The 20,706-nt window shown below is 51.3% G+C and overlaps 9 protein-coding genes across 9 annotated transcripts; 4 read left to right on the plus strand and 5 right to left on the minus strand.

Moving 5' to 3' along the window:
• Positions 1-10: 10 nt before the first annotated feature.
• Positions 11-1,837, minus strand: GT037_004616 (uncharacterized protein; the record flags this gene model as incomplete). Its single annotated transcript, XM_038929663.1, has 5 exons — positions 11-67; positions 148-329; positions 390-1,429; positions 1,619-1,655; positions 1,702-1,837. 5 exons carry the CDS (start codon positions 1,835-1,837, stop codon positions 11-13), a joined length of 1,452 nt encoding a protein of 483 aa, XP_038787935.1.
• Positions 1,838-2,482: 645 nt separating this feature from the next.
• On the plus strand, positions 2,483-3,247 carry GT037_004617 (uncharacterized protein; the record flags this gene model as incomplete). Its single annotated transcript, XM_038929664.1, has 1 exon — positions 2,483-3,247. The coding sequence occupies one exon, from the start codon at positions 2,483-2,485 to the stop codon at positions 3,245-3,247; it is 765 nt and encodes a 254-aa protein (XP_038787936.1).
• Positions 3,248-3,607: 360 nt separating this feature from the next.
• GT037_004618 (acetate kinase) lies at positions 3,608-4,867 on the minus strand (the record flags this gene model as incomplete). Its single annotated transcript, XM_038929665.1, has 1 exon — positions 3,608-4,867. One exon carries the CDS (start codon positions 4,865-4,867, stop codon positions 3,608-3,610), a length of 1,260 nt encoding a protein of 419 aa, XP_038787937.1.
• Positions 4,868-5,842: 975 nt separating this feature from the next.
• Positions 5,843-6,783, plus strand: GT037_004619 (uncharacterized protein; the record flags this gene model as incomplete). The annotated part of the gene is made up of 2 exons (XM_038929666.1): positions 5,843-5,876; positions 5,930-6,783. 2 exons carry the CDS (start codon positions 5,843-5,845, stop codon positions 6,781-6,783), a joined length of 888 nt encoding a protein of 295 aa, XP_038787938.1.
• A 1,141-nt stretch (positions 6,784-7,924) lies between these two features.
• GT037_004620 (poly rna polymerase cid13) lies at positions 7,925-11,915 on the minus strand (the record flags this gene model as incomplete). The annotated part of the gene is made up of 4 exons (XM_038929667.1): positions 7,925-10,497; positions 10,545-10,763; positions 10,809-10,880; positions 10,925-11,915. 4 exons carry the CDS (start codon positions 11,913-11,915, stop codon positions 7,925-7,927), a joined length of 3,855 nt encoding a protein of 1,284 aa, XP_038787939.1.
• A 984-nt stretch (positions 11,916-12,899) lies between these two features.
• GT037_004621 (isochorismatase domain-containing protein mitochondrial precursor) lies at positions 12,900-14,398 on the plus strand (the record flags this gene model as incomplete). The annotated part of the gene is made up of 6 exons (XM_038929668.1): positions 12,900-13,046; positions 13,236-13,447; positions 13,540-13,625; positions 13,802-13,940; positions 13,995-14,267; positions 14,320-14,398. 6 exons carry the CDS (start codon positions 12,900-12,902, stop codon positions 14,396-14,398), a joined length of 936 nt encoding a protein of 311 aa, XP_038787940.1.
• A 1,515-nt stretch (positions 14,399-15,913) lies between these two features.
• GT037_004622 (gcn5-related n-acetyltransferase protein) lies at positions 15,914-16,468 on the minus strand (the record flags this gene model as incomplete). The annotated part of the gene is made up of 1 exon (XM_038929669.1): positions 15,914-16,468. One exon carries the CDS (start codon positions 16,466-16,468, stop codon positions 15,914-15,916), a length of 555 nt encoding a protein of 184 aa, XP_038787941.1.
• Positions 16,469-17,068: 600 nt separating this feature from the next.
• GT037_004623 (uncharacterized protein) lies at positions 17,069-18,621 on the plus strand (the record flags this gene model as incomplete). The annotated part of the gene is made up of 2 exons (XM_038929670.1): positions 17,069-17,666; positions 17,717-18,621. Coding segments are annotated over 2 exons (1,503 nt in total), but the record flags the coding sequence as incomplete, so codon positions are not given.
• Positions 18,622-18,804: 183 nt separating this feature from the next.
• Positions 18,805-20,499, minus strand: GT037_004624 (uncharacterized protein; the record flags this gene model as incomplete). Its single annotated transcript, XM_038929671.1, has 4 exons — positions 18,805-19,705; positions 19,772-19,860; positions 19,910-20,438; positions 20,489-20,499. 4 exons carry the CDS (start codon positions 20,497-20,499, stop codon positions 18,805-18,807), a joined length of 1,530 nt encoding a protein of 509 aa, XP_038787943.1.
• Positions 20,500-20,706: the final 207 nt, after the last annotated feature.

Raw genomic sequence — 20,706 nt, forward strand, 5'->3', positions numbered from 1 at the left:
TTCTTGTATATCATGCCACATGACCTTCAAATATTAAACTTCGACCCAACCCAACCCACATTCTCCTCTATCGAATGGTAATCGTACATGTCAATCTCTTTGGCTGACCTGCTGAACGCGATTCACTACCCGATCCAGCAGACTCACCATTTCGTCGCTCACGAATCTGGGGTCGTCCTGCTGGATAAAGTGGCCACACCGGACAGCTGTTATGGGACCGATAGCCTTGCCTTCATCTGTGATTCGGCAGAGACCTTCATTGTAGCGGCGCCAAGCGGGGTTGGCATAGGTCATAGTGAGCACCTTTGGAGTCTTCATTGTGCCCGTATCTATTTGCCGAGTTAGTCTCTGAAGTCCAAGAGTCGACTTGGAAAGAGACATGTACGTACACGACTGCTCAGCAAAGGTCTCCCAGTCATGGCCCACGACTGTGAGATACGGACCTCTGCCCAGGTAGCCTTCGAGCTTGGGTGCATCCGCGTACGGTAATAATCGCGGGAGATTTCTTCTTGATAAGCCCTCTTGACTGGGGACATCGGGATGGAACATTCTTCTATATTTTTCTCTTGTCGAGCGTACTTCATCCTCAGTTACGCCTTCGGGTAGTGTGTGTGGATTGAAGTCTGGCGCATCTGGGTCCGGCCATATATCTTGGTAGTCTGAGTTGGCCATGATGCTGTCTAGAAACAATAAGCCAGACACAGTCCCTGGGTAGCACTGGGCGAAGAGTCTTGCAAGTGCGCATCCGATGCTGTTGCAGACGAAGATGAGACATGGATAGTGAGTAGGTTTATTGATGTCAAGGTGATCCCTCCATATTTGAAGTGTGAATTGCTTGAGTGCTTTGACTGCAGATATTGCGTCATGTCCGTGCGATGGTGGTGGATGCTCGTCGTCTGGATCGGGATCTGAGTCTCCTTGGCCGTATCTATCGTAACTCAATAGAGCGGGATACGGTAGACGTCCAGCTATCCGTTTCTCTAAGAAACTGCGCATTGCCGGATCCCACGAACTTCTTGGCATCATGAGTCCGTTTAGGAAGACGATCAGTGTTTGTGAGAAAGGGTTTGGGTGACCTCCGTGGGGCTTGGATGCAGGGTAGTACGTGTAGTGCATTTGGGCACCAGGCTTGTTGTCGAGCGCCAGTGAAGACACCTCGGCGTCGGGAAAGGGTGGTGTGTCATCTTCAGATGAGTTCATGCTTCCAGGAAATGGAATCGCATAGCTGCGATTGTTCATGGATTCATGTTTCCTGGCCGCCTTGGTAGGGTCTGTCTGCGCCGACTTTGTACGTGGAGAATTAGCCTTGTTCATGGTGACGGGCTTCTCCTTTGCTGGCAGACCCTCTCTTTCTTGCTTGGTCAGGCCCGAATATTTGAGTTGTGGAGAGATATAGGGAAAGGCTTCCATGATCTGGCGCAGTGGGGACCTTTGTTAGACAGGCAGCGGTTACTAGTCTTCCAGATTGAGAAGGGGCGATCTGCAATCTGGAGCGGAAGACGTCGGAATGGGGTATGTTGGGGGAATGAAGAGGGCTAGAAGATTCAGGAACGTATATGCAGCTTATGCGTCCTTGGTTGTTAATTCGAGTGTGTACTCGAAGCTGCGAGCGCGTTACCCCTCTTCACAACCAAGGCGGGAGAGGATGGCAGGTGCTAGGTGTCGACCGGAACCAGGCCTATGCTGCCAATGAGCTCTCACGTGTGTAGGCGTATTGCACGCCGCCAAGGGCAGCGATGTTCAAAGTGGTTACCAGGTCGACGGAAATGGAGAGCACGCGGTGTTTCTCGAGATAATGATGTCGCAAGATGACGCCGGTCAGGGCCAGGCGCTTCATGGCGGCCAAGAGGGGCTTCTCATCATGACACGCCGATCCACACCCCAAGCGCGACGGCGGGTGGCTTGAAGGATTCTGCAGGCCTAATGAAGCGTGAAACCAGAAGCGAGGGCAGCAACATCAAGAAAACAAATTCCATGGCGTTTAGCTCGACTGTGCAGTCGGGAATGATGGCGCTGGGGGGGATGTGTGGCCGGGGATGATGGTGGGGGCGGACGTGGGCAGCCAGGAACCGTCGTGCCTCCACGGCTATGACGTGTGACGTGTTTGTGGTGATGCAGGTCGCTGCTTCGCTTTCACCGCACCCGCGTTCTGCGTTGTTTGTTGCACTTGTATCCACCCGCTAGACTCGTGCCCTTCATATGAGAGCAACTTACCCGCGCCGCCTTTGCCAGTCCCTCTCTCTCCCCCCACCGCAGTCTTACGTCGTCGACTCCCACATACGCATTGCATTGACCGTCGCCGCCCGGTATCCTTCGCTGTAGCATCCTACTCCCCCGGCATACATTCACCACGCGACACTCTGCCCTCGATCCCGAAGCCACGGCGCACTTTGTCTTCCCGCAGCCTGCATTAGGTGCGTGTGCTGCCTCTAGAAGGCGTAGAAGTCGACTAACCGCCTTCTAGCGTTGATGCAACTTGATGATGCCATACGCCGACGCTGAGACGCAGACGGTCTGGGCTGGCCTCACCAGGATGGATGTTCGTCCTGACATCCTCTTCACTGCCCCCGACACGACCACTCCGCCCGCCGAGATGATAACAGACAAGCTGCAGGGCCTGGACAATGTCATCACCGGCGCCCAGCTGGGTACCCTCGATCCCAACAGCTCCTCGTTCCAGACGCTGCTTGCGAGGCGACACAAGCGCCCTGACATGCCCACGCGCATCTCCCTGCCCACGTCCGATCTCGACGACGAAGTCTTCCCATCCCCTCCTCCGACCCATGCTCTGCTCTCCCCGCTACCCGAAGCCAATAAGCGCTTCGCCGGTCACACTCCGCTGATTCCACGCGCCCTGTCTCCGGTCCAGGACGAGCAACCCACGGTTCAAGAGCCGCCTGCTCACGAGGAAGAAGCACGGTTCGGTACACCACCAGAAGATCAGCCCTTGATAGGTCCGCTCATGCTACCAACCAATCCCGTCGATGGCGCTAGCGACCACATAGCACTGGACGTGCTCGATGATGTGCTCGACAAGGTTGCCAAGGACCAGGACAGGTTCAGCAAACTCAAAGACGCCCCCGAACCCGCCGCTCCCCCGGCCACCGCAGACAATGCTGAAGATGGCTTGCCACTGAGTCGCAAGGGATCTGCCGAATCTCGCAATTCATGCGCCACCGAAGTTGTCGACGGAGTCAGGCTCAAGAGTCCCCCGCTCAATTTTGGAGTACCCATTGGACAAGTATAGACTACTTCGCAATCACAGTCCCGAAAAGGGTCTTCTTCAGAGCCCGGGGCAACTGCCCCGTCACCTCATAAGAGCAGCCTGGCTCAGATTCCGAGGGACATTTCCCCAGAGTTTGGCTTCATCTAGTGCATTCAAAGGGCGTTTTACAACGGATTGGATTGGATCAGGACATGGCGTTTGAATTTCACCAAAGACATTACATCACCCGGGAGCGATACCCAATGACATGCATTCATGCAGCGCATCGTGGTATTCACCGCAGGCCATAGACTACCGGCCTAGCGTCAAAAATAGAAGAATACCATTACAATCTCTTACCAACGCGTGCTTTCATATCTCGTCAAGCATCAACCTACTTGATCACTTCTTCCCCACAAACCTATCTTTATCCTCCAGGATTCCCCGTGCCATCTCCAATTGCTCGTCCGTCTGGACGATCAACGTTTTGTACCTCGCATCCCCGGCACTAATGTCGGTAACCACATCCTCAACCTGCTTCGCATTCTTGTCTTCATCAATCTTGAAACCCAAGCACCTGACTCCTTGGACAACAGCCTGTCTCAGCTTTCCTCCCTTTTCACCAATACCCCCCGCGAAAACAAGAGCATCGACCTCACCATCCAACTTGGTAAAGTAGGGAGCCACATAGTTCAGAATACGGTCGACGAAGATGTCAAATGCCAATTTATCCTCCTTTCTCTCCGAAGAGCTGATTTGCCCAAAATCAGTAGTCCCAGTCAGACTCTTCCAGCCACTATTCTTGTTCAAGATCTCTTCAGCCTGCGTAATGTGCAGTTTCTCGCTAGAACTATGCGAGGGTTTTCCTGCGCTGTGTGTATAGTGGAACATGAGAGATGGATCGATGGAGCCAGAGCGTGTGGCACCTGGTAAACCTGCGAGGGGAGTTAGACCCATGGTCGTATCGAGCGACTTGCCGCCCTTGATACAGCATGCGGAAGCGCCAGAGCCTAGATGTAGAGCGATGATATTGATCTGATCGAGCGGCTTGTGCAGGTGCTTTGATACGGCGTTTGCGATGAACGAGTAGCTTATGCCATGGAAACCGTATTTGCGCAGTTTGTTTTTCTGTGCGACCGTTTGGTCGATTGGATAGGTGCATATGTACTCTGGCAGTGTGTTGTGGTACGAGGAGTCGAAATAAGCGATGTTCTTTGCGTGTGGCAGGATGTCTGCTACGGCTCGAACGATGGTCAGCGCAGGCGCGTTGTGTAGGGGGGCTAGATCCGAAAGCTCTTCTATGTGGTGGTATGTTTCCTTATCTATGACCTGGCTTTTGGGGTAGTCACCACCATGAACGACGCGATGGCACGTGAAGCGGATGTCTTCTTTGTGGTTGAGTTCAGGAAGGCCTTCATCGTTGGTCAGGTGATCTAGGATGTAGCGGAACCCGTCTTCTTGTGAGGTAACATTCTCTAGCTCCTTTCCCTTGATCTTTTCGTCTCCACGCTCATACTTGAGCTTTGCAGGCGGCGCAGTTAGGCCTTCGACAGTTGCTTCAGCAAGTTGTTTCGGTATCGAGGCGCCATCCTCCGGGGTTTTGTAGACGGAGATCTTAACGCTAGAGGATCCTGCGTTGATCGAGAGGATGATTTCAGGCATGGTTGCGACTCGTGGGGGTGGTTGTCGGGGGATCTGACCAAGATATCTTTGCTCTGGTGGATGCTAAATGTACCAACTAAAGTTTCAATGCTTGTCCAGATGTCCAGCCCAGCTAGGTAGTTTCGATGTGGAGTAACAATGACGTCGTCAGAAACCTGACGGGAAGCTTGAGAAGTAACAAGCCTTTGGAACAGATTCGGGAGTACAAAGTGGTTACTGTAGTCAGTTTATTGTGCTATATGCATATATATATATATATATATATATGTTCAGTAGATGTCATGAGTTTCAGCTTCCACGTGTAGGTAACATCAGGCTCGAACCATCGGAAGTCGCGGAGCTCCAGACCCAACATTTTCTTTTCTTCGTTGAAACTTGTACATCTACGTCCTCGTCATGCATGCGTTAGTCTTCTTTTAGCCTCCTCTGATAGGTCAACATTGTGTCACGGCTTCCCGTGACTGCATGTGTGTATCTCGCGATGTGCCAGTATGCGAGCTCAAGTGAGCAGATGATATGACGTCACTATCATCGACCCTCCAGAGGTCCCAGCCTATGTCAACACCTCTCAACACCTCTAGCATAGCTATAGAGTACCTTTGGTGGTTGAAGAAGCCAAAATATATGCTCGTATATCAATTGGGCTTTAATTCCTGGGGGGAAACATATGATTGACGCTCCCGAGGCTAGCTTGACACAAACATCGCAGGCATACTTTCTAGAAGTAATCTCAAATGCTACACTCACAGCCATCATGTCAAACGCACCAAACAAACAGAGAGTATGCTGGATATGCTTTCGATTGGGTCTAAAGTCTCTGGCACAACCCCGCATCCTCTATGTGCCTCCCGACTGCGGGGAAGCTTAAAATGACCTACAAATCGCATATATGAACAGCGTGCTAATCTTACACCTACATACGCTCCTATCCTCTCACAGCCAACTAATAATCATAAAGAAGAGCTACACAGGGATATGGGTGATCAGCCCAAGACGGCATACATAACAGGTACTCCATGCTGCTCCCCCTTAAATCTAACACATCTTAACCAACGTTCACAGGTGGCGCAAGTGGCATAGGTCTCGCCCTATCAACCCACCTCCTATCCAAAAACTACAGAGTGTTCATAGCCGACCGCAACACGGCTGGCGCTATACACCTCGCCGACCAGCACAACACGCCCAACAACACCGTCCTCTACTATGCTACCTGCGACACGTCAAGTTGGGAATCTCAGCTCTCTGTCTTTCAAGCCGCACTTAAAGCTCTCGGTGGACGCATCTCCTGTGTATTCCCTATTGCAGGCATCGGCGAGAAGAAGTGGCTTCCCTTTCCTTCTGAGAGCTGCAAGCAGCCCACCGATTCATTTACGAGACCCGATCTCTCAGTTATCGATGTAGATCTCACTGGTGTTCTCTATACCATCGCGTTAACGATACAGCATTTTCGACGTCAGGATCTTGTTGTTTGGGGGGATAGAGGATCCGAAGACCCGTATCTCCTGCGCGGCACAATTGGTCTGGTAGCAAGTGTATGTGGGTTTTACTGTGTACCCAGTCTACCCATATATACAGCAGCAAAACACGCTTTGATCGGCTTAACGCGATCTTACGGCGCATTGCTCTGGGAAGAGGGTATTGCCGTTAATGCCGTGGCGCCGAATGTTGTCAGGACGGGAATTAGCGCGGAGGAGTTCTATCATAGTCTGGAGAAGGAGGGTTTGTTGACACCGATGGATGTGTTGATGGAAGCTTTTGATGTCATGTTAGAGAGAGCAAAGAGTGCAGTAGTGTACGAATGTGGTGCGAAGGGCTGGACAGTGAGGGAAGGTGCAGAATATTTGGATGAGGAGAGTGGGAGATGTTGTGACTTGCTCAAGGAAAGAGGAAGGAAATTGCATTATGGGTTGGAGTAACGAAGCAATCCTGTATTTTTTTTTGGAGTTTTCTTTGCCTCTTACCATATTCTCTCATACACTTCAATTGCGCTTTGTTCCGTGTCTACGAACTCGCTTTTCCCGCTGCCCGTCATAGCATGATAGTATGCTGAAACACAACTAACATAGCGAGGCAAGGCACCATGATAGAGTGGACAAGGAATTCTGCGTAAGTGTATTGTCGCATCGTCGCGCTGTGTGGGGATGAAGCGTTGGGTGAATTAATCTGTTTGTTGGAAGTCACGTAATTTCGAAGTTGTAGGACTTAGATGAGGGCGTATCAAAGCTACATAAGCCGGGGGAAAGCATCAAGTGCGAAGAGGCAGTCACTGATCATCGCTCCCCATCATGCAAATGAAGTGTAGACGCACGCTACAGCAAACATCGTCACGAGCCAATATGGTTCCTACACACCGTCATTCAAAGAATCTTGACAATGGCTTTTAACAATTTCTCATTCCTCTATCTCGTCCCAGAGAGCCCGAACCTCGTACAAATCGACAGGCACGTTCGCTCATCTTTTATCTATACATGCCTCAATACTTTCCATGTCCGTGTTCGCAACCAGTAATAAACATCAAAATGAGCCAGCCCATGACAGAGTTCCGCAGCCTGCGACCCAAGAGAGACCAGAGAAAACAATGCTGTTGTGTACCGAGATATTTGTGAACCGAAAGACCGCATCCCAGAAGAAAACGATAGGGAAATTAAACTCCAAGATGATGCGATAAAATGCATGTCGCGCGTAGCAAAACAATAACGCCGACCAAGTGAAAGAAACACAAAGCGCTCTGCGCGAGCGCGTGATTCGCGCCGCCGAGTGTAACAGCAGAGTCAACGACATATTGTCGATGTGTGTGTGTGTGTGTGTGTGTGTGACGTCCGACGGGTGATTTCCCTTCTTTTTCTCTCTTTTCAGTGGCATCTCACCGTTTCTGTCTCGTGATGGCATCGTACGAATTGGCCTGCCCCACCAGTTGGAATCCGGCGTGCAAATGACCCCAGGCTGCTCAACTTCAAAATGCAATTTTGTGACGTGTCTCCGCTATTCAAAAGCGAACCAAGCGAGCAACCGGAGAGCGATCTCTATAGTTTTCAAGTCGACAGCAACGACAAATATCTAGCCACCCTTGCGATCAGCGGCATTGACAGGCAATGGCTCGCCCATCGACTTCTGGTCTGGAGCTCTCGGCTTCTTGTTCTTCCCCTTCTTACGAGGAGGCTGCTGTTGCCAAGTATTGGGACTACTGCCTGTCGCGCTCGGCTTGTTCGTCCTCTCATTGTTCGTGTTGTTCTTTTGCTGTTGACCGTTACGATTTTCTTTGGCGTTACCATTCGATCCACCTGTAAGCGATGCGCGACGATGTTGTTCGTTGCTTGGCTTCACCTGCGACTTGTGACTATTGTTACCATTGACGAGCTTGTTGAGATCTGCAGATCTGCCGGCAGTAGGCGAAGGCGTGCGCGTCTCGAACACAGGCGATAGCAGCGGAATTGTCGCAGATTTTATCTCTTGAGGATGTGCTCGCTGCACATTTGAAGTTTCCAGAGGAGGTAGGCCGTTATTGTACGCTGGTGCGCCCCACTGATGGGGAACCGAGCGAGTTGGTGAAATGTCATCGCTTCGGTCGCTTTGGTGACCATTAGTGGCATCATAGTTTACCCAGCCATCCCCGAATGTAGGAAATGCTTGCTGGCCCTCGCTTGGCACGCGCGTCAAGCCATTTGTCTCCACTGGTGGGGCACCGTTCATTGAGCCATTCACAATGGGGGGACCCATGTTTTGCACTGCTTTTTGTCTTTCCATCTCCTGAAGAACCAACTGCTGCCGCGCTTGAAGCTGCTGGATCTGATGGATAGCCTGATCATTGGCGTATGCCCCAAGTGAAACTTGAGGTGGCATCTCTTGCGGTACAGTCTCTACCGTATCACTTCTAGGACGAGGTTGGCTTGGAAACGAGCCATTAACAATGACTGGACCGTTGTCGACAGGTGGACGGACAGAGTCAATGCGTGACTTGCGCTGTTCAGTAGGTGGCACATCATTCGGCTGAGTAACACTTGTAGAGTAACTACGCATATGCCCAAGTGGCGAAGGAGATCGCGTCACTCGTCGTAAAGCAGTGTTCAGAAGAGGCTGGGTGATCTCTGGCGAGACGCGTCGACGACGCTGAGCCAGTTCGCTAAAGGATGGAATCGATCCAACAGCGTATTCTTGTAGCGGGCGTGCCTGCGGTTGTTCTGCAACGTAGTAGCCAACATATTCCTTGGGCGAACTGTTGTCAGAAGACAGACCGGACTCTGGCTGGGACGTGTTGGGCTTCACTGGGATGTCCGACGTCGTCTGTGGTCGCAAAGGATCTTTTGATGATCGTGCGATTGGATAACCAGCAAATTGTGCAGGATCAACGAGCTGAGGTACAGGTGGGTATCCCACAATGACAGGCTGTTGCCCCGCACTGCGAGGAGGCTGTGAGTGCGAACGAAGAGAGCTTGTTTCGCTTGCATTGGATGTACGATGCACTCCTCCATGTACGCCGGGTATACTACTGCTCAAAGAAGGAGACGAAGGGTTGGTTCGTGATCCATCTTGTGAGCCGTTAGGATCAGACTGAGGCGAAGTGAAGAAGCCAGGGTAGTGATATAGAAAGCCCTGAGGAAGCGAGTTTGGGGGTATTCCACGTTCAGCCAAACGAGGGCTCTGTCGACCGTTGATGTATGGCGACTTTTGCGGCGACCCATTTGTACTGTTAGACGCTCTACCTTGCGCCTGTGCCTGGGCAACGGCGTGGGCATGCATCTGCGCGGCCCGTACTTGATGTGCTTGCTGAGCGTGTTGTTGAGCAGCCAACTGCGCACGTAGAGAGTTCGACTGCATCTCCAGCATTTGGTATTGCTGATACAGCTGGTCGTGTAGCTGATCGTGAATGCCTCTTGGGAAGCTGAAATACTCCGGGCCAGCGCTCGCTGGGATCGGCGGGCTATGTAGGAAGGGTGGTCGACCCTGAACGTAGTTGGAGCTACCGGAAGATCGCCTGCTACCTCCATGCTGACCCTTCAGGTTAAAGCCTCCTCTGCCTCCACGCGTATTTGGACCTCCTCGTCCATTCCGGTTTGGTACACTAGAGGTAATAATGGCTTTCTGCGACTGAGGTTTCTTGAAAATCGCGTTCGACTTTTCCTCCGGTGGATAGTCGAATTGCTCGCATGCTTTATCGAGCTGCTGACCGTCTGCAAGGAGGTCGAAAGCGCGACGAATCTCCAGGTGTATACCACGCCAAGCGTAATCGTCTGCAGAATTTCCAAGATTACGCTCCGTGTTGAAAGGCTCTTCCACACAGAGGCGATTAACCCCCTCTTTCTGGCCACCGCCAGGATGCCAGCCCTTTTCTTCTCGCGGTATTCGCTTGCCCTGTCGTACCGATATCGTGTCTTTCTCATAATCGATTTCGTGTCCGTAGAGACGAAAGAAATGAAACAGCAAGTGGCCCAGACTTTCTTTGTTCTTGTCTCCATAACCCCTCAGCTTGTCTATATCGTCGGCGAAACTCGATAACGAAGGCTGGCCGGTCGTCTCGTCTAGCGCTCGATCGGAAAGATCATGCAGGGTAGGAAGGACCGGCGGATCCCGTGTCTGGAGGAAGTTGATAATCAGGCATATCCATGTGTACGAGCTGATTGTGCCACCAATACCTGGGCGATGTTAGTCGGGAAGGAGGGTAAGTATGTAGCAGACTGACCAGCATCGTTCAGGATACGCCTCTTTGTCCAGTGCTTGATAATCATGGCGAGCGGTCGAACACGATCGTCGAGCTGTATATAGGTCTTGATCATGCGCGTATTCTCGATTGCGGCGACGTTGTTCACGTTGATGTCGCAGGCGAGTTGCAGCTCAGGGTCCCAGACTTTTACTATCCGGACCTTGGCTGCTGGTATGCATACCACGCGCTCCATGCCATCTAAGGAGGTCAGTCTCAATCAATCTGATTTGTGGTGTTTCATACGTTTGTCCAAAGCCTCGGCTATTGGATGCATCTCTTCGAGCCTTTTCATGGGCGTCTGTATGCAAATATCGACTGTTTCTGTTAGTGTGGATCTCGAGATGCCGCGTGGCACTTACCATCGCTCTCAGATGTCCATAACATGTTGCCAGAAGAACCGAATACATGGACCATGATTTTGGTACCAGGAAACTCAGTCTGGAGTATGCGCTCCACCTTTCTTATAAAGCGCGCTCGAGTATCTTCGTCTTCCTGTTTCGGCACTAACCGATCGTACAGCTCCCGCATGTCTCCACTCAACTTGTCGTCCTCGTTGGGATCCAAGCTCTTCTTTGGCTCCTCCTTAGCCTTTTCCAGTATCTCGTCTGATTGGTAGGGCATGCGTCTCCGACCCAGCATACCAACATTGGTCTCGAATCTGCACTTGAAGGGGCGCGCGGGTCTCAGCGTAGGCATGGTGCCGTTGGCTTCGGACGAGACGGAGCGTGGCGAATGGCTGCCCAGTCCGCCGTTGGGCGAGGGGGAGCGCGAGCGCGTGCTGTACTTGCGGGCGACCTGCAGGGGCGTCGAGGGAACGGAATTCGAGTGTTGCGAGACGATAGACGGGCGCTGGGCGCGCGTCTGGGCGCCCGCGTCTTCCCGTTTGCTCGACATATTTGGCAGACGGTTTGATGTCATCGTGGGCGCGCTGGTGGGCACGCTACGCTGTGTATCCTTATTCCCATCTGTGTCATCTGTGTGCGCCTGTGCCGTCTTGACGGGAGGCTTCTTGGAGAGGGTGCGGCCTGAGTCCCGCTGGGGAGGCGGGCTCAGCGAGTGGGGAGACACAATTACGGCGGGGAAGGGCGTGTGCGAGGCGGGTTGATGCACTTCGTCGATGCGCGCGAGCTGCAGAAAGGGATGCAGCAGCAGGTACGGCGGCACGTGGGCGTACTGTAGGTGGTGGTGGTGGTGGTGGTGCAGAGGGTGCTGCGGAGGGAGCGGTAGGGGTGAGTAGGCGGGAGAATATAGGGCGGGCGAGGGCACTTTGGTCCGGCGAGGGTCCGAATGAATGGGCTGGGGGTGTTGTATGTAGAGATATTGTGGGTTGTTGTGGCGGCGGTCGCTCATAAACTTTAGCGGGCGCTCGCTGGCTATGGCAATGGCGGTACTCGGGGAGGGGCTGCGGCCGGCGTAGGGCTAGTGCAGAGGGCCTGGGGGAGTCGACAATGGGGAGATGCTTCCAGAGCAAGTGAAGGCAGTGGGTGGAATGCGTGAAAGCACACGGTGAAGGAGTATCGGGGAATTCGGCGTCGTGAGATGCTGGTGCGTGAACCCCTGCTGTGAGAGCCTGGTCTGCACTCGTCGCTGCTAAATGTCTCCGGCGTCGACTGTGGTTCCGCCCGTCAGCGCTAAACAATGGCTAGAGGCAGTCGGGAATCGAGGCTCTGCGGACAGCGAAAGAAGAGGAACTCGACAGCAAGAGGTTATGTGCGGTTAGTTGCAGTGCAGCGGCATGCATGGGCTCGAGCATTTGGGCCACGCCTAGCAGGTCCTAAGGAGGGATGAACGCACAGGGCTGCCTCTAGGGCGCTTTGGGACGTGTGACTGCGACAGGGGCGCCTTCTCCATGGACAATATAACACGCAATTCAATAGATTCAGCGCTGCAGCATGGCGGGGTGCGGCCGTATTTGCTGCACACCTGGCTTCCTCGAGCCCAGCGGACAAGACACGACTACCTTCCTTCTTCCACCACCATCACCACCCACCGCGCCTGTGACGTTCCCCGCGCCCAGGACACAGAGTAAGGGAAAAAGCACTGCCCACGCCACACCGTCAGCCGTCATCAGCTCTGACCATGCTGACCGTGCGGAGACGGTTGTATGCAACGGGCCACTCCGTCGTGCGCAGTACGCTATAGACATGGCAGCTTACTACGCTGCAGAGACAGGAGAGTCGACTTGCTGACTGACTAGCCGACGAACTCCTGGTAGCTGGAGAACTCATGTCCAGCTAAGCATGGGCGCCTCCTGTCTCGTGCAGTCCATGTCGTAGGGGATGACGGTCGCTCGTGAGATTGTAGGGGCATCACAGTCAGACCAGACCGCCCGCCATGCCTTCTTGCTCCGACTTTGTCCACCACCAGCAGCGATGCTGGCAACGTCTATTTCCCGTCTTGTCAGATCTGTATCTGGCCGGTATATCACCGCGTGAGCAGACGCAGGGACAGCACCAACGGCGGTATCTCGTAATGGACAGGGTACCCGCGCCTCTGGTCCCAAGTACAGCCTCCTGGGTACTGATGTCAGAGGTCGGACATTCTCGCGTTTGGAATGATTTTGTTTCGACGCGGTAAATTGGGGCTCAATATGCAGGCAATTGTCTACGGGCGGACTCGTTTCAGATGCCCGGCATTCTGCCTGGTCACATGATGACATTGGTACGGCAGGCGTATTGGACAGATGGGGTAGCGACCATGTCGTTCCTTCTAGCCGAGGCACGTTCGCATGCGGCTTGCATATGCGCATCGACTATCATGGCATCTCTCCTCCTACGCGTTGCACAGCCAAGTGTGTCGTTCACCTGCCGTAGAACTGCTCTTCGAACATTCTCTTCAGCCATGGCTCAGCGACGCATTGGTAGGCGGCTCAGCAACATCTCGTGCGACAGTGGGCTGATGGACCATAGCGAACCCCGCCCTCTTGTATGCCTTCCCGCGGCGACTATCATTTCCCCTACTAATACCATCGCAGTGTCTGCGATCTTCAAGAGAAGTTCCGTCCTGCTATATATGAATTCCCCAAAGTCGTTTCGACTGCACAGAAGCTGCTCAAAGCAAGTGCGTTGCCCATCCCATACCAACACCGTCTTTCAAAGTCCGAATAAGACACCCAACATGGCATCTCCAGCCTCTTGAACCCCCGGATTGTCAGCCTAGAGGTCTCAGGCTGGCTTGCCCATTTTCTGTCGCTACACACTTCGCCCCACGCGCTTATTGCTGACCAACACCGTCAGGCAAACTACTGAATATTCCCGTATTCGCAACAACCCAGAACAGAGCGCGATTGGGCGAGACATGTCCGGAGCTGAAGTTGGATCAGCCCGATGGCATCAAGACAGTCTGTCATCTTGACAAGACACTCTTTTCTATGATGTGAGCTACAACATGGATGATGTATGTCCCAAGTCATCTGCTGACTGTTGTTAGAACACCAGAAGTCAAGCAAGCCCTCGACTCACTCAATGCCTCCGGTCCACTCTCCTGTATCATCGTCGGCATCGAAAGCCACATTTGCGTCACCCAGACCACACTCGATCTCCTCCGGTCCGGACACAAAGTATATGTCATTGCTGATGGCGTAAGCTCCTGCAACAAGGAGGAGGTGCCCGTCGCTTTGGCGAGGCTGAGGCATGAAGGTGCCGTGGTCACTACGAGCGAGAGCTTCATGTATGAATTTGTTGGAGATGCAGGAACGCCTGAGTAAGCAAAGCGGGCATGCTGTTGTTCATGTTCGTGCGCTAACATCCGACAGGTTCAAGGAAATCATCAAGGTGGTCAAGGAGACGTCGCAGAGCACAAAGGAGGCAATGCAGACACTCTGCAAGATCTAGATTAGCTGTATCTTGGCCTTTCACATGCGATTCCATGATCTTACAAAACTAATGTCTTTGCACGGACTATGTCATTGAACATACGCTAGTGCTGTATCATACTCACCTCTGTTGCTCTCTTCAATTCCTCACCGTCATCCGTATCCTCTGCATTATCTTCGACCCCATAGTACATTTCCTCCTGATGAAGAAGCGATCCCACAATCACTTCAGCGATTGGACTAAAGCCTACAGGCACTGATCATGTTCTGATTGAGGTTGAGGATGCCGCCCATTCAATGTTGATAGAGACGCCAAGGATTGCCCAAAGACACAAGACTATGCTAGTTATCCTGACCATGGCCATGCTGGTGGTTGGTTGCAGAATAGATGAGATGTGTGGAAGTTGAGGCCTGTATTGATGTGACTGTTATGAGTGAGATACATCTTTGTTAAATTATCATCGATGGGCTTTACACGATCAATCTCGTTTGCTTAATTATTTAACACGCATTTTGGCTTGCTTGTCTTGCATCGTTTGCATTGCTTTCGAGACAGCCGGAAGCTGTCGTCACATTATGTGGTACGCGTCAGGCGTACAATCACACAGTGACCTGAAGACATTGCCTTAAGTTCGCATGATATTACTTGCCATACATTTCCTCTGTCCTTCCATTTTTCGTCTGCTGGACTGCATCTTCTAATGTCGCACTTTCCTACATGTGGAGCATTGATCCTCTCTAAACCTAGCTACGGCTTCTACGGCCCACACTTGAAGAACTATGCTAGGAAAAATTGGTCAATACTCTTTCGAAGACATTTCGTGATAACATACAGGTGACGCTGAAGTTGGACATAGAGCATGTTTGGATAGGTAAAGATAATAGGCGCTGATTTCATGCCCCAGACAGCTTTCACACACCCATGTATTTCAAAGCTCCGACCAAGGGTGGAAGGTAGAAGCTGGTACTATGCAGGACGTGTATCGCAACTCATACATCACTAGGACAGCTGATGTCCGTATACCTTCGTGATCCTAAAAAGAAGGCTTCAATAGGTTTTCCGATCTTGAATTCCAGAACGATATCAGCGGTGTTCAGCTTGCTACATCCCGGACCTTGCGCTGGGCTCAGATCTACATGTGTCGTTCAATGCCGAAGACGATACCCTTGAATAATGATCGCGCTTTCTTATCTTCTAAACCAAATTACGGTCTAAGATCGCTGGATACTACTTGGAAGGTCTAGTACTAGTAGTCCAGGATTCAGAAAGACATCAACGTGTTAGATCATGATTAGGATCTGATGAGAAGGAAAAAGAAGCTGATAGGTTACTGCATCATCTGAGAAGAGAGCTAGGATCGCGGTCTAGTCTTTCAATAAATGTGCTCACTATTTCCAGCTCCGACAATACGCATATGCACATCGTGGTGGAACCGCGGCATTGAGAGTGTTCTCTTTCTTGAAACGTATCATACTTTTGTTCAATCAACTTTCATGAATGACAAAAGTCTCCCCGACCTAGAGAACAAATCCTTTACACCCCTGAATTAGATGAGTGTGTCTCGTTCTTGCGCTCGAGATACAAGGCGTCATCACCATAGCCCAAAATCTTCTCCCTAAGTTTGTCATCGATTGTCTCTGGAGCTCTGAACCCGTACCGCCCCCAGAATTCCGCTGTTCCATAGACAGAAACAAGACTAATCGTTGCATATTGCTTTGCGACAGTCCCCAGAATCTTGGTGAGACATTCATGCGCTAAACCAGACCCACGGAATTCAGGAAGAATTGCCAAATCGTGAACGTAGTATTGGTTTGCGTCTGGAGCGATTTGTCCAAGGAGCCTGTCTAAAGCTGGCGGTTCGCGGTACAGAATAGGATGGGAGATGATATATCCACAAAGCTCACCGGCCTCATCGAACAGACCTTGGCAGCCTTGCGGAAACAGTCTCGCACGCTCTGCAAAGACTTCGTCGCTCTCAGGAAGATCGGGATGAATTTTATCAGCTACCTGAACGAGGCTGGCAATATCGCTGGTGGACAGCGGACGACAATCAGCTTTGATGTTCGACGAATTCTTTGGTTGCGCCATGTGTGGCTCCGTTTTAAAACGGGATTAGTGAGGTAATGGTATGTGTTGTGAGTGCAATATTTAGTGGGAAAGCATCTACCCCACCAACGGTGAGCCTCGTATATTTGGGCAGTCATCGCCTATATGTAACGCGGGGCTGTGCTTGCCGTATATAGTATCGCCAGCCGAGTAGATGCAATACAACATGTCTTCTTGATGAGGCTCAAACCACGGCAGACTACTATAATGCCAACAGTGTGGTCTTCGAGGGACCAAGCGCGAATTACGACGCGTCAATCCCGTAGTTCGAAGCACAGACCTCGGTGATTGCTGGCCTTCACGCCATCATCACATCCAACTTCAAATCATGCATGCTTCCCGAGATCACCATCATGCACCTTTCCTTTGTGAGCTTTGATATTTGCAGTTAGGGCAGCAGTGTCGTTCGTTGAGGGTTTATCGGCTGGCACTGCCTAACCAAGCCGCATGCTGCTTGGCGGCTGATCTGGATGGGTTACAAAATAGTCGAAATGGCTCGCGGTCCACCACATTTATCATTCACTCTTACATCATCTCCATCAGTCTAGGGCCTCTTTTTCTATCTCCAATTTTCGATCCTAGCAAGACCACGATGGGCGTAAAACATCCAATCTTCGGAGCCATGAGCGAACAGTTTGCATTATCGGAGCGGGCATCAGTGGACTACGAGCCGCTATACTTCTTACCAACGTGGGGTTCAATGTCACGATACTCGAAGCAGGAAACCGTGTTGGCGGTCGTATCCACCAAGATCACCATTTTGGTCAACCTATCGATCTTGGTGCGAGCTGGATCCATGGTACTCAAGGCAATCCTATCGTAGAGCTTGCAAGAAGTACAGGGTCAACGACAGTTGCCTGTAGCGTGGTTGAATCCATATGTGATACGAACGGAATGCGGTTCGACCGGAAGAAGGCAAGACAATACTATGAAGAAGTTTGGGAAATTCTGGAGTTGGCGATGGAACAGAGTCACGCGAATGCAGCAGCGATATCTGACACAATGAAGATGATGGATTTCGTTCGTGAAGAACTTCAGAGGAGATGTTCGCATCGCAGATGTCAAGAGCCTGATGCGTCACTTCTGGCGTATATTGCTGAAATGTGGGGGGCGTTTATGGGAGACGAAAGCGAACGTCAGAGTCTCAAGAACCTCTGGCTAGACGCTGGGCTGGAAGGAGGTATAGATGACCCAACCCAATTGCAGTATTATCGCTAACTGTTTACGTAGATAACCTGTTCCTTGCATCGACCTACAAGGACATCGTTCATGACATGTATCTCCAGATTTCGAAGAAAGTCAATGTTCAGCTGAACTGCGAAGTGACTGCAATTTCGAACTTACAGTCAGGTTCGCTACAGATCAGTTCAAGGAGTGGTTTCCAGGGCCAATTCGAGGACGTTGTCGTTACTGCTCCTTTAGGGTGGTTGAAACGTAATGAGAACGTCTTCTCACCACCTTTGACTCCCGAGATTTCGACAGCAATTCAAAGTATTGGATATGGGAACCTAGAGAAGATTTTTATCAAATTTCCAAAACCCTTCTGGGATGATCCGGATCTTAGAAACAACGCCGGATCAGCCAGAGGTCCCGCGTTTCCGATCGAGTCTCTCTTCTTGCGGCCAGAGTACGCAACCGATACAAACCCGTCACGGTGGCGAACTGAGATCGTGTCTTTCTCTGGTATGCCAGCAGAATTCTCGCAACCAATCATCATGTTCTTCGTATACGGTCAATGGGGCAGACATATTTGTGGGCTTGTTCGAGGTATGTCGCAGGACTCCGCAGAACGCTATCGGATCTTGGACGACATATTCCATCCGTACTATTCCAAGCTGCCAAATTACGATCCCACCCGCTCTGAATGTGCTCCTGTGACCTTTATGTCAACAGATTGGCAGAATGACGAGTTTGCAGGGTTTGGATCGTTTGCCAACATGCCAGTGGGTTCTGGTGATGGAGATTTTCATTTCAAAGTACTTAGGGAGGGTATGGGCCGCAATCGTGGAATTTGGTTTGCTGGTGAGCATACATCACCACCAGGTGGACTCGGCACTGTAACCGGAGCTTACTGGAGTGGGGAGGAAGTTGCCAAAAGAGTCGCTCTTCACCATGGAATTACGCTAGATATCTGATACGTAGGTTGGTAGGAGTACTACAAGCTCCAGTAAACTTGAATGAGGAAATCTGTACTTCTGTAGCACAAACTCGATCTGACAAGTCTTTGCTCGTCATGTACAATTTGAAAGAGTTTTCCCTTTGGTTATTTAGTCTGAACACGTGCTTAAATCGATCGAAAATCCCTGTCTTCCAGGTATCTAACGATTCTCAAAAGGGCTTTTGGGTAAGAAGGTTGGATTCTCTTCCAATGTGACGGCGTCCATGTGCTCTGGATCAATGCCTTTGAGCAGCAATAGCTTCTTCACCTTGGAAGAGCCGTTATATGATGCCCAGTGTAGCAGTGTCCATCGATCGTCATCTACATCCTCGGCGCCATAGATCCAGCGAGGGACCTCAGCCTCTCCAGTGTTAGGAGCTGCCTCCCAGAACATCTCCTCGTCTATACCTTGTAGATCTGCATGACGACCAGTTTCGACGAGGGCTTCCATGAACATTCGATATCGATTTGGCCCGATGTAAAGCGCAATGTCGCTTGGAGACAGCTCTCTGTATGAGAGTTCTGGGTCTTCCGGCAGTGGTGATGGGAGAGACAATTGATTGATGTTCGTACCATTTTGCAGGCATAGTCTCATGATTCGTGGAGCCCCAAAGTAAATGCAGCAATGGAGAAGTGTCCACCCGTCACCATCCAAAGACTCGTACACGTCCGGCTCTGAGTATCGAAGGATGGTCTGGAATGTGTCCAGGTTATCGTGAGATGCCGCGAAGAAGAGCGCCGTCCAGCCATACCATTGCGTTCTCAGCTCAAGCGATGCACCAAGTCTCAAGAACGTCTCAACGTCATCCGATGTACCGATGGCGGCCGCTCGGTGAAATGCTGACCAGCCCCGGCTATCGCATGTGTTGACTTCACCAAAATCGTTGGCGAGACAAAAGCGCATAAATTCGGCTGACTTCTCCAAAGGCTTGTCGACTACCCAAAGGTACGAGATGATCGAAAAGCCATCACTATCGATGTGCTCAATGTCTGCACCTTGGTTCAGCAATACCCTTCCTATATTCAGGTGCCCATGAAGAAAGGCAGACTGTATCGCCGTCCTGTATGACTGATGTCAGCAGATCGTCCAAATGTTCGTTGCAACAGTCAAAGTAGGTTGTACTCACATGTTATGTTCGCCGTATGCTAGGTTGGGAGTTGCTCCATACTCGAGGAGTAGGCGAACAAGCCGTGTAGAACCACTTTTGATGGCATACTGTATAGTCTGTTAGGAAAGGAAGCGGTTCTGAAGAAATTTGACTGACATCGAGCATCGGCCAACCGCCAGGTGTAATATCACTCCCTTGCGCTTCCCCGCGCTCTAGTAGTCGGTGGACTGAATCGAAATCGCCTGTCTTGCATGCGATGACCATTGCGCAATCCTTAGGAACGATGTTGCGAACGTATAACATTCGATCAAAAGCAAACCCTGGCAGAACCACTTTCATTTGGAGGGAATATGTCTTGCTAAGTACCGAGACGTGCACGATAGCTCGATAACTGGTGGACTCATCTTTAGGTAGCATGGTCAATTGACCGGAAACGCCCCACTGGTTAAATCGTGCAGTCCATGGTAAAAGCTTGGTAGAATTTTTTGCAAGCTGATTTGATTGCTTCCGCAAAGCTCTGGGCCCAAATATTTGGGCCTGAGCAAAGGTTGGGTTAAACGAAGGACTAGATTGGTTGATCACCGTTACCCCCAGGACGTTGCTGTTCGTTGCCCTACTTTTCTCCAAACGATTCAGGGCGCTCTGTTGTTGGACAAGTAAGCCGTACATCATATGGCTGACTCGCCTATGGTCTATAAGTTGTTGGCTCGAGAGCAGATCTGAGACACAACTTACAATTGCTCCATCGTTGCAATTCCTTGTAGTGTGCTTTCAGCAGATTTCAATCGCTCTTGCAACTCTAACAGAGTTTGCTTATCTTTCAATGCCCATCGGACCTTGCTTCTCCATGTATGTGGTTCGGACCGCAGGGGGAAAGAACTCTCGATTGTTGAAAGTAGATCATGAGCGGTAGACATTGCCTTAGTGTACGGCCCTTCTTCCATGACCACATA

This window comes from Alternaria burnsii, assembly GCF_013036055.1.
Source record: "Alternaria burnsii strain CBS107.38 chromosome Unknown 698, whole genome shotgun sequence".
Taxonomy (NCBI): Eukaryota; Fungi; Ascomycota; class Dothideomycetes; order Pleosporales; family Pleosporaceae; genus Alternaria; species Alternaria burnsii.